This window comes from Dipodomys ordii, unplaced genomic scaffold (assembly GCF_000151885.1).
Source record: "Dipodomys ordii isolate 6190 unplaced genomic scaffold, Dord_2.0 Scaffold65, whole genome shotgun sequence".
In the NCBI taxonomy this organism is placed as follows: domain Eukaryota; kingdom Metazoa; phylum Chordata; class Mammalia; order Rodentia; family Heteromyidae; genus Dipodomys; species Dipodomys ordii.
In genome coordinates this window covers 3,612,285-3,625,457 of record NW_012267281.1, presented here as the reverse complement: position 1 = coordinate 3,625,457, position 13,173 = coordinate 3,612,285, and the positions used below count along the sequence as shown (strand labels likewise).

Below are 13,173 nucleotides of genomic sequence, written 5' to 3'. Positions count from 1 at the left end.
GGAGGCTGCAATGCTTGGTAAGAAATGTACGCATTATCCTGCCCATGTAATTGTAACCCCTCTGTACAGTATGTTCACAAATAAAATTAAATAAAAAAAAAGACATCCAGTAGAGAATGTGAGACAATTGAAAAAGCTTGAGTGGATCGCCTTATAATGGAGAACAGGTTTCTGGAGAAGTGGTACACAGTAAGACTAGAAACTTAAAATGATCCACCCTGAACAGAAGAGGGAGACACACTGCAGGCCAGGGAGATGTACAATTCATCCAATCAGATGGCCTCAGCTTGGCTCTGTTTGTATAGTCACGGTTTTAATCTGAGATCTTTTCTCAAAGTCTTTACTTTGTTATTAACCACTAAAGGGAAAGGAATACTAAAATTATCTATAAAACAAAGAATAAAAATTAGTAATGATTTCCTGAACAGCAGGGTAGTTTCCTGAGCTGAACAAATATGTTATTTCTTTTGTTATATTTAATACTTTATGAAATCCTTCTAGTCATCTAAGGATTAAAATAAACTTTTATCTTCAGCCAGTCTTCTTATCTTTTAAACTTATCCAATTAGAGCATTTTCAACTACTGAGATACAGGAACAACTGTTCTTCAGAAAATTATATGGTTTTCTTTATATGGTTTCTTTATATTTGATTTCTATCTTTGATAATTGTCTTTCTTTTGACTAGATGCTTTTAAGAAACAGATTGTAGAGATTGGTTTTATACTTAACTACATAAAAATCATTCAATTAAAATCAATTCCTTCAGTCATTTATTATATAAGAATAGGACAATGTGTCTGTACTTTTCTTATTTCAAATAAATGCCAATGACCAGAGTTAGTAAGCCAATTTTGGGAATTTCAGGAAGCAATAGTTAAAAGGAAAATATTCTGCTTTTAATTCTCTCCATTGCATGGGTACAAACACAAGCTTTCAGGGAGATCTTTTGAGCCACACAATTCATGTTAGTAAATTGGTATTGAAGGTGTAGCTTTCTCTCATTTTGGGAGACTGTTATGAATAGATTTTGGTTTACTTTAAAGTTGGTCTCATTTTTTATTCTTTAACAAAATGTACAACGGGAAAAGTGAAGTATGTAGACAGTTAAAGAAATACTAAATCATTTAAATCATTGAATCCAGCCAAGCAAAGACCTTAAGAACATAGTTTCAGTCATCCATGATTATGTAAATCTTGCTGAGGGAAAAAGATGTATGTGCAGGCCTTAGTGAAGTGACATTGCAGATTAGAGTGCCAAAATTTATTAGGATTGTGCTCAGACTGTTCTAGAAAGTCAGAGAGGATGGAAGGCTAATGAGGGACACAAGTCATTTTAGACACCTATTCGTGGAAGTAATAGGGAAAATTTTGCATGTGTGAAAAGCAAGAAACGTGCTTCTCAGAGGTTGGAAGTCTGAGTCTGGTTTGCTTGGAGGTATTTGCCAGAAAGTGTGGAATAGTTTGGAAATAGTAGAGAAAAATCAGAGTCAGATAGCAGACGTTTGGATTCTGGGTGGAGGACACATTAGGGCAGAAATGACTATGATAGGATCCATGGATGGGTAAAGTGTATTATATGGTGAAATATGTGTCCATTAATTAATTAGTTCATACCCCTTCTCTGAACAAATTCTGCTGAGTCCTAAAATATATAGGACATACTATCAAGTGCTGTGCATAAGAATTTAGAGGAATGACAAATTAGAATAGGAGAAATTCAGTAGCTATTTTAATTGTCCAGAAATACGCAAGTAAGGATTGAAGTTGGAATATGGTGAAGGAAAATTTCACCAAAGGTTTTCATAGGCTTTTGTCCAATATATATTATTAAATGCCTTCTATGGGTGAAGTACTGTTTCAGTGATAAGCTTAGAGGACTGAGGGTTAGTGGGCAATATAAGAGAGGTGAAATACAAATATATTTTGTAAAATAGAAAGGACATTTTAGTTAACTGACATTCAATGTATTTCAAACATTCAGAAGAATGGGTGTAATCTCCAAAGGCCATGACAAATGTTCTATTTTTAAATAGAACATTTTCTTTCTGAGGTTTATGATTTAGTGATTCCACTGACAATAAAATAGTCATAAAAGGAGATAAGATGGAATGTGGAATAAACAGAACCCCAGGTATATGACTGATGCCAACCCCATCATTAGATATAATACAATTTTCTTACAAGACCATAAAATGCCCAAGTCCTTGTAAAATGTAGTAGAAAGGGTGGGGCAGGGACAAAGCACTTAAGACTCGTTACCTTGGGGAAGGAAGCTGCTGAGTCAGGTTTATCTAACTAGCATTGGCCTTTTGTGATTTGTCAGGGAAAAAAATGTTATAAACTCAGGAAAGCAAAATTGGTGGAGTTGGATAATACTCTGACGTTACAATTGGATGGACTTTTCTTTTCAAACCTGCAAGTAGACTTTGGAAGAAAAGTGTTTCTTCTTCATGGAAAACATGCTGGACATAGTTATCAAGATCCTGTTGATACTCATTTGACAGGTGAAACATGCAGTTAGTTACTTATACATGTGCACATACACTCTCTCTCTCTCTCTCACACACACACACACATACACACACACACAGAAAAGCAATCATGTTTACCCTTTGGCAAATACCATCATTGCTTTAAAAATATTTTTATTATCTTTAAGTAGCTGTACAAAGGAGTTGGCATGCACTGAGGCAGTTTATGACTACAATGCATTTCGATCAATGTCACTACTTTTAACATTTCCCCCCTCCCCTCCCCCCACCCCTTCCCTTAGTTGTCTTAATTTTAGGTTATGCATTGAGTTTTTGTTGCCATGTAGCAAAGCAGTTTATGTGTACAATGCATCTTGATCTGTGACCCACGTCAACATCTTCACCCCTCTTCCACACACCCTTCTCCATATTTCGGAATTCTGTGATATATATAATGAATGTTGCCTGCCTTCTCCTCCCTCCCCCCTTCCTTCTTCTACCCCTCTGCCCTGGGCCGCATCCTTGCTCTTGCAAGTACCCATTTCCTGCTACTTATTTTTGTTGGGCTTTGACTTAGCCTTTTTAAAGAATTACACTATTTCACTCTCCATAGAGTCTATTACACTCCAGTTAATTCATTTGTAACCCCTTGCTTACCACCCAGTGTGTTTACTTGTAGATTCATAGGCACATTCTAGCTACCACAAATGAGGGAAACCATGCAATGTAGTTTTTCTGGGTCTGGGTTACTTCACTTAATATAATTTTTTCCAAATCTTTTAATTTTCTTATGAATGATACACTGTTATTTTTTTCTGATGGATGAGTAGAATTCTATTATATATATAATTATATATATAATTATATAATATATATAATATATATATATATATCACATTTTCTTGATCCGTTTTTCCATTGAGAGGCATTTGGGCTGCTTCCAGATCTTGGCTATGGTAAATATTACAGCAATGAACATGGTTGCAGAAGTATGGAGGTTCCTCATAAAATTAAACATGGAGCTGCCCTATGACCCAGCAATTCCACGCCTGTGCATTTATACAATAGAACACAAACAAGGCCGCATGAAAACAACATTTTTTTTTGCCAGTTCTGGAGCTTTAACTCTGGGCCTGGGCACTGTCCTTGAGTTTCCTTTACTCAAGGGAAGCACTCTACCATTTGAGCCACAGTGCCATGTCTGGTTTATTGAGTAATTTGTTAGAGATAAGTGTCTCATGGAGTTTCCTGCTCATGCTGGCTTTGAACCACAATAATCAGATCTCAGCCTCCTGAGTAGCTTGGATTACAAGTGTGAGCCACTAGTGCCTGATAAGCATCATTACTTTTAAGAGTTTCCAAGACTTGATGGTAGGAAAAAAAACAAAGGAGGGGGTAACAATGTTGGACAAAAAATGTACTCATTATCTTACTCATGTAACTATAACCTGTCTGAACAGCATCTTTACAATAAAATATAATTTTAAAAGTTTGCAAGACTTTATATTGTTAGGCATTCAGTGTATACACACACACATCTAGATTATATATATATATACACACACAGAATATATGTTTATACATATAAAGTATATGAACACACATATGTATTTGGCCAGGAAGCATGTGCTATGGACAGGAATTATGATTGCAAACAGTAATTGTAAATGGGCTACTGTAAATATGTGTGGAAACAAATTCTATTTTGTGAGTTGTGAAATCATATGCTGGATGGCTAATGACTATTTGAAATATAAGAATAATAAAACTTTTTCCCTAGGTGGCATGAAAAAGAAGTAAAGAAACTTTTGCTTTTTAAAGACAAAATAGTTTAAAGTATTCATTATTCAATGACTATTCTAACTACACAGAAAGAGAAAGAACAAGACAAGGCTTTGGAAACTATCAAATGATCAAGTGGATAGTAAACACTGTGGGAGTTTTGAGAATGGAAGTAACAAACCCTAAAAATGAAATAATATATAGTATTTTAGAAATATGGGGCTCCTGCCATTTAAGATGCAATGATTCTTTTAGAGATATTGATATTGGATAAGTGATCTTCATTCTTACCTGCTTCACCTTAAACAGTTGGGAGACTATTTTTTAATAGGGACGATGTGCTTTATTACTTGATTGAGTGCTATTTATTACTTTTCAGAATCCTACTCTAACTTTACAATAGGCCTCCTTCATTATTTTACGTACCTCCATTAGTTGTACATGGGAGGTTGTATTGTGACATTTCCACACATTATTACAATATATCCACTGTCCCTAACTCTTTTATCTCTTTTTTTTTACTCCTCTTCCTGCTTCCTAAAAACAATTTCAACAGGGCTCATTGTTCTCTTTTCATACATGCAAGTAAGCTACTTAAAGAATTACCTTTAAGTTTACAGAGGCATTCCCACGTAGCAACATGCTTTATGACTATAATATCTCTCGATCAATGTGACCCCTTTCAGCATTCCTATCCATCCCTTCCCACCCCTAACCCCCTTCCCTCATTGTAGGACGTACACTGGATTCTTCACTGCTTTCTCCCCCTCTTCTCCTGTTCATTTGTTTCTTCTTGGTGCCACCCTCCCCCTTTGGAGTACCTGCTTCCTGATAGTTGATTTTTGTTGAACTTCAGGGAGGCTACTTATTAGTTGGTAAGGAGCACTTCCTGTAGGAGCCTGTTGAGTGCCACAGAGAGGCTTCTGTGTTGGGCTTGAGGAAATTTATCAGGCTCAATGACAGACCCTCCAGATGAGGAAGAAAGAGATTGACTTTCTTAATAGAAATAGAGAAGCAAGAGCTGGGAAAGTTGAAGAAGACGTTAGAGAATTCAGGAATCAAACGTAGTAAAACTCTTTGTGAAAATGTCGGTGATTCACTCATGGCCTTTCATATCATGAGAACTGACAATTGAGTTATAAAATTAAGTACTGTTTGTGATACTACCTTCAGCAGCTTGTCCTCCAGGACATCAAGCCACATAGCATAATAAACTCCTATGGTATGAGGAACATATTACGTTGGGATTCTAGCCAGGTCCAAATGAATGAACGTCGCATTTTAGTGTATTCACAAGACTCTGATCTAGATTCACTTGATAGTCCCCATCTTACTGGTAGAAAGTTTGTTTTCTGGTTGAGTTAATTAATGAGTGCTTCAAATACACAAATCTAATCTATATTTACTCAATGGTTTTAGAAAAGGCTGAGTGGTAACTTCATGTACAGCTGGAAGTATACCAATATAAGTTTGAAAACTTTAAAATGGGATTGTATATTAGAATGACATACTTTTTCCTTTTCTGTTCTTCTTAATTTTGATTATTGTTATGGGAGGATTTCATTTTCATTGCATCCAATAGTGTAATTACCCTTTAAAGAAATTTGTGTAGTCTGAGGAGAGTTAATAAAAATAATTATCAGAGTGGTAAATACAAAATGAAATATTTCCAACACAGAGCTTGACAGTAACTACTCAGTAATAAAATAAAATTAGTTCCTATTCTCTCTATCTGTAACTTCTGTGTTAATTACTTTTAAATTAATGTCTATGGGGAAGATTGTTTTGGCTTGGAAATGAGCAACACTTCTCATAATCTGATCCAGGGCCAATATCTTCAATTTCACAAGTATGTATTAATCTTCTTTTGTGATAATAAGATATATGGCAAATTAAATGTCACAGTCATTGCCCTTGTGGAGTTCTATTTTCTTCCCCAGGCAAAATAGAGATATAGAGAAATTTGTCTTGACATTCCCCTCACTCCTTTGTGTTTTCTTTTGTTCATCTGCACCGATTCCTTGGGAATTTGTAAGCGTGTCTACACTCAAGACAGGCCCAGTTATCAATCCAGTTATAAGGGGTCGTAGTCTTTGAGTTAAGACTGCTTTTAATTACAAGTAATAATGTTTTTGGCCAACAGCAGCTTTAGACAGTAGGTGTTTGCTAAGGTGTACCATGTGTTCAGAGGTGGGCAGCTGCTGACCGTGCTTTAGGGGCTCTTCCTTCCTAGCTGGGCAACAGCAGGTGGCCTTCTGTTGTAAAGGCAGATGAATGTGGGGTAGGAAAAATCTCAGTAGCTATTACCTTTATGATAGCATCATCATCATCATCATCATCATCAACAGCAACAACAAAAACAAATTACTCACAGCTCCACTAGAATGTCCCTAAAGAGACCTCTTCTGCTTCCTTATCATTGTCTTAGACTGGGCCACATCATCCACCTGAGGGCAAATGAAGGTGTGAACATGAGGTTGCAGTTGAGGTGGGAGTGGAGAAGGGCACCAGTGCCAGGAGAATATTGTTTGTCATGCTGAAAAGCCTAGCTAGGACCAAAGACTCATGGGACCAGGATGAAGAAAGAAGTGATATGTGGCAGAAGCTGTAGAACCATTCACCAAGCTTGTTTCTCCCCTGTCTATCCATACCCCAAATGCCTGGGCCCCAGTAACTCATGTTGCTCATGGGGCTGCCCTTTATGTTGTTTTTCCCTTCTTTATTTTATTTGGTTCTCACAGATCATGTAATAGAAGAGAAAAATTATTGACAAATCAACCTATATAGCCTCATTTCCTTACCAAATGTTCTCATATTTCCATTTGCATGAATTTAAGTTTGAAGATAAGTGAAATGCCAGTTTATTTTCTCAGGTAATATTCTTTTTCCTTCACTGTCATTCTGTGATTAATCAATGTGTGCATTTTCTTCACTGCTTCCTTTAGAGGACTGGAATTAATGATACAGCTTAGCACCTTTATAATGTGCCTAGTTCTACTAGACATAAAAATGCCATTATGTCTACAGTAGCAAAAGGAAAGAATCATGTTTATTTTTTAGAGCTGTTCTTTTTGAACTCCTGGTTTAAGGAAACTGCACCCATGATAACTTATGACTTCATTCATCTCTTGTGACTCCTAAAACTGCCGGTGGGTCAACAGTCAAATTATTTATGTATTAAACATCCTGCAATACTATTTTTGATTCTAAATAATGATGCTTTTTTATAACACACATAAATATCCAATATCTATTTATATATATATATATATATATATATATATATATATATATATATTTATTCCCAGAAAGGACAATCGCCATTTCTCAGAACTGGCCTTCCTCACTAATCTTTGTAACACTGATCAGGCTTTTAAATGCAAGATCTAGCACATTGGTAGAAGCCAACAACACAGAACTTTAGATAAAGAAGAACATTCACTGAATGCCCTCAAGAAAAATTTTGAAATGCATGTATATCATATAGTTTTAGTCAATATATATACCAATTCTTATCATTAGATTAAATATAATTTCAGTTTCTGACAAAAGTTGCAAATATAATTTTGTAAATTCTGTAAGTTAAAATTAAACTCTTACTTAAAGTACATCCCAAAGAATCTGTATAACTCATCCAAGACAACTACTATTTTTAAAGAATAGAAGTTTTATCTTCCTATTTGGGGATTTCACAATGTCTTTCTTTCTAGTTGAATTCATATTTATATCTCCTCTTCCATTTCAAAATGTTATTCTACTGTAATGTAGTCATGAAGAATTTGACATTTTGTGAAGAATACATGTTAAACATAGTGATCAACATAGAGAATATAGAACTACACTTTCTGAGCTCAAATTTTGCCACATGGAAGTGGTTTTACTTTCCTGTAAATTTTCTCACTTGTAAAAGGGGGTAACAGTACATACAGTTATTGTGGGGCTAAATGAGTTCATATATGATTTAGAATAAAGCTGGGAACTTTGTAAGCATGATGTGACAGCTTTCTGTTATTGTTAGGCTGGAACAGATTAAACATTTTTTATTATTATAAAAGTGATGTATGGAGGGGTTGCAGTTACGTAAGTCAGGTGAAGAGTACATTTCTTTTGGCCATGTGGAGACAGATTTTTAACAAAGTATAGTAACTGCTGATAAGCCTTGTTTACATAAAGAGGCAGATGATAAAGGGGAGACTTTTGGTATGTATTGTTCCTTTGAACTCTTTCCAAGTTACTGACCAAAAAAAAACATATCTCATAGTGGCCTATCATCAAAAGAGATTTTGAATGCAAGGCTTATAGCGACCTGATGGAAACATTGCTCAGTTTTGTTGAAAACAACTAATTGAAAATACGGATCTTTCAAAACATTTCTGTAACTGAAGGCATTTACCATTTCAGCTTCTGGGAAGTTGGCTATCAGAGGATTTACTAGTCTTATTAAATAGCTCTTTGAGTCCCTTACTCAGCCTTTAGAGTCTCCAAATTTAATTTAGTATTCTCCGAAAGGATTCAAAAGAGAAGAAATACTGGATAAATTTCCTGGCTATAGCTTGGATAATAGAATCTTCCATCAGTCTGATTAGGATATAATTTACATAGAAGAACCACTCATTTTAAAGGTAGGGCTGTGTGAATGTTGACAAAGAAGCAGAGCTCTGCAGCCACACACAGTCGGGGTGGAAAACGTGTGCCCCATGGTGCTGCTTGGCTTCCTTGCCCTCAGCCCCTCCCGGAGTCCTGGCCCCTGAGGAGTTTTTGATTGCTCCGTGTGAGGTAATACGACTAACCACTTGGGTCATACAGTTTAGTCTGTGTTGAATAGTAAGCCATGGAGTTTTTGAAATGGGTGAGAACCCAGTGGTCCATGAGAGTTGCTTTTGGCTTCTGGTCATCATTCACCACCATGTCAGTCACATTCAAGGGGTATCATATTGGGTTTAATTTGCATGTATCTGTCTCTTAGGATATTTATTTCTAATGCTTATTTGCTTCAGTTATCATTCCTTGCTGAAATGTCTGCCCACATGCTTTTGTTCTTTTTTTTTTTAAATAGATGCCTTGACTCCTAATTGAGTTTTGAGTTCTTTATGTATTTTAGAGTCATTACTTCGTGATGTGATATATATATATATATATATATCCCACTTTAAATATATTCTCTTAAACCTAGGAGCTGCAGATTGAACTCATTTAATTTCTAAAATATACCATTTGTATTTCTTAATTGCAAAGCAAGAGCCCTTGTCAAGTCAATTAGCTAAATTATACTTTCAGTCAGAAAAAATTCTGACCTCATTTTTCAGTTCTAATAAATATATTGATGCGGGCTTCTGCAGTGACGGTGTCACCTCTGAATCCAAATTCTAAAGTAGATAGACAAGGTTTGGCCATTTGGCATACTTTTGGATCTCATGGGAGAAAAGAATAACACAGATTCTTCTCTTTTTTCTTCTTCTAACTGATGCTCCTTTGTGTGTCCTCTCAGGGTCACCTCAAGGGTGATGCTCTGTTTGGGGAAAATTACCTCCAGGTTAGTGAAAATGTCTTTACTCTCATCCTTCCTTCCATATTTCTGGATTCCAGATATTACAACGCAGCCAAAACACTACATTTCTTCCCTTTTTTTTTAAATGAAAAATTTTGATATAAAGATTCACATCAGGATAAATGATAGTTTATGAAATTTCCTTCTCCTTCCTTCCTTCCTTCCTTCCTTCCTTCCTTCCTTCCTTCCTTCCTTCCTTCCTTCCTTCCTTCCTTTCTTCTCTCCCTCCCTCCTTCCCTCCCTCCCTTCTTTCTTTCTTCCTTCCTTCCTTCCCTCCTTCCTTCCTTTTTTTCTTTCCTTTCTTTTTTGTGGTAAGTTATGGGGCTTGAACTCTGGGCCTGGGCACTGTCCCTCAGCTCTTCAGCTCAAGGCAAGCGCTCTACCAATTGAGTCACAGTGCCATTTCCAGTTTTCTGGTGGTTTAATGGACTGTTTTGCTCAGGCTGGCTTTGAACTGCAATCCTCAGATCTCAGCCTCCTGAGTTGCTAGGATTACAGGCATGAGCCTCCAGCACCCAGCTTCCTTCTTTTCCTTCCTTCCTTCCTTCCTTCCTTCCTTCCTTCCTTCCTTCCTTCCTTCCTTCCTCCCTCCCTCCCTCCTTTCTTTCTTCTTTCTTTCTTTCTTTCTTTCTTTCTTTCTTTCTTTCTTTCTTTCTTTCTTTCTTTCTTTCTTTCTTTCTTTCTTTCTTTCTTTCTTTCTTGTACAAGAGTTTGAGGTTAGGGCCAAATGATTTCTAAGACGGTGTTCTACCACTTGAGCCACACATCTTACCCTTTTCTCAGATAAGATCTTGCATTTTTGCTTGGGTCTTGACTAAAACCACAGTCTTACATGTTACGCATGCCCCTTTTATAGCTGAGCTTCAGAACATGCCACCACCACTGGCTCATTTGTTGTGTCAGGGTCATCAGCATTTAGTTCAGGCTGGCCTCTAACCACAATCTTCCATTCTTTGCAGCCCGAGGAGCTAGGGCTAGAGTTTTTAGCTTCATCATTACATCCCCCCCCCAATTTCTGAGTCCTTCAATAAATTTTGTACATTTGGGAAAGGTAGGCAGTTTTTTCTTAGCTATCAATATTTCAAATTGTTTTTTCCACCCTGGGCTAATGCATCACAGTAACAGTAAGTATTCTGAGAATAAGACACTTTTTATCCCCTCCCTCCATTCAGGGGGAGAATTCTAGACTGGAAGAAGAAGGAGGGAAAGAAAGAAACTACACAACTCAAATTACTTCCTTCTAGAAGACCACGAGACTGTCCTAGATGTCTCCTAGATGGAGAAAGGGGTGATATCTTTGAGCAGTTAAACAAAATTTATAGCCAGAAGGTTGTCAGTTCTCATTGGTGTGTTTTCAATCTATGTGCTTACTAATCAAAACCTCTCTCTGTCTCTCTGTTTCATTATCTGTCTCTTTCTCTGCATACATACATTTCTTTGCCAATATATCTATCTCATCATTTCATAGAGGGTGGTATCTTTATGAGAAAAATGAAGGACTCCTATTAATATTTTAAATCAGCTATCGCTGACATACCACTTTTAAGAGCCTTTGATTAATGTTTCTCCTGTATGATTTTCTTGAGGGAAAACCTCAATTGGTATCAGTGGGAGACCTAATTATTAGAGTATTTAATTAAGAGCTTCTTTTAGGCGCTTTTCAAAGAACTATTTAAGATCTCAGAGACTCCACCTTATTTAGATCTCTAGAACTGAATAGCGAGGACATCTTGACAATACTGACAAAGATTCAACCAGACTAGACATTACAAAAAATGATCATTTACTCAAGCTTTACAATAAAATATTCATTTAATAAGATACTCACAGAGGCAATAAAATACATATTTTAATTGGCTTTTCAAACTCATTTAAAAAGAGAAAACTGTCATTTTAGTGAGCTTAGCTAGTTTTCCTCCCTCTAGCATACCAGGGCACAGAATACAACTCACAACCACATCAGGTGAGAAAGTCAAGTGCTGCTTACTCATGTGTCTTTACCAACAGAGGAAACACCTGCTGCTTCAGCTGCTGGCATCAGGACTCTTGGTGTTGGGTGTGTTAAAATTTTGATATGAATTCAGTGTCTTTGGTGCATCTGTCTTTTCCTGTCTCAGGAGGAAAGTATAGACGGTAACTAACAACTAGAATGAAAGGCCTTTTGTATCTTTGGGGCACATTCTTGAGTGTGTCCCAAGAAGAAAATCTGTACCCCTCTCTCCCTTATCCCTTAAAAACAATCCCAGGCCCATTTAGCGGATTTGTCTAATGATGGAAACATAGGGAGATAAGATTCAAATATGAGTATGAACTTTGTATGCAAGATATAATTGTTCCAGTCTTACAAGCTGAAGCCCCCAACCCTCTGCTGGAAAAGCGAAGTTGTATTCTTGCTCCTACAATCCTCTCAGGCACCACAGGAACCTGAACTCGCATCATCCAGAAGAGAAATGTCCTTCGAAGCCAACATGTTTGAAAAGATTCCACGAGACTATGAACATGTCAAATGGAACAAGGAACGAACCACTGCGGATCGAGTTAAGAACATCTGTGCCTCTTCGTGCAAAATGAAGAAGAGGAAATTTAATTAGATCTCATAACGGAGAGCCTTAAACTTGAGCAGTTATTTCCTCTTGGCAGCCATGAAAACGGATGCCACTTATCAGATCCTGCCTGTTCCCCTGGTTACACCCACAACAGCCTCCAAGGATCTGGCTTGCAATGCCCCCTTCCTACTGCTGGTGCCAGGGACATGGTCTTTCTCATCAATGATTTCCTACATATTTCCCGTCGCCCTCTGACTAAGGTTATGCTATTCGTGCTTTCTGATGTGTTTCTTACTATCTCCAACGATCTTAATCCCATGTGTGCGTTTCCCATTGCCCATTTGTGGGAACTCATCCACCGGATGAGTGATATTTCTCCCAGTGTTTCTGCTCCCTTTGCATTTCCTTCTACCTTCCTCCTACACATGGTGTCCTGCTGTGCCTTCCTTCTTCATATGAACTGAATATCATTGTGGCCTCTGATTTAATTCTTTTTTTTGGGGGGGGAGGCGGTCCGGTCGTGGGGCCTGAACTCTGGGCCTGGGTGCTGTCCCTCAGCTCTTCAGCTCAAGGCTAGCACTCTACCACTTGAGCCACAGTGCCACTTCCGGCTTCTTTCTTTTTGCTTATGTGGTGCTGAGGAATCAAACCCAGGGCCTCAGGCATGCAAGACAAGTGCTCTACCACTGAGCCACCTTCCCAGCCCCCGTCTGATTTAATTCTATGTTGTATAGCTAAAGCATTAAGAAGTCCCCCTGGAGGGATTGAAGAGGTAATTCTTTTGAATTTGAATTCCAAGTTCAAATCATTTGGAAGAGTTCATA

At 37.3% G+C, this 13,173-nt stretch overlaps 1 protein-coding gene across 1 annotated transcript in view; it reads left to right on the top strand.

Annotated features, from left to right (window-relative positions):
• The window catches only part of LOC105990508, a 71,078-nt gene extending 58,684 nt beyond the window's left edge, over positions 1 to 12,394 (top strand). Inside the window, exons 8-9 of the mRNA XM_013022953.1 lie at positions 9,744 to 9,788; positions 12,215 to 12,394. Coding sequence (XP_012878407.1) covers positions 9,744 to 9,788; positions 12,215 to 12,394 — 225 coding nt within the window. The remainder of the gene's footprint in view (positions 1 to 9,743; positions 9,789 to 12,214) is intronic.
• The last annotated feature ends 779 nt before the right edge of the window (positions 12,395 to 13,173 follow it).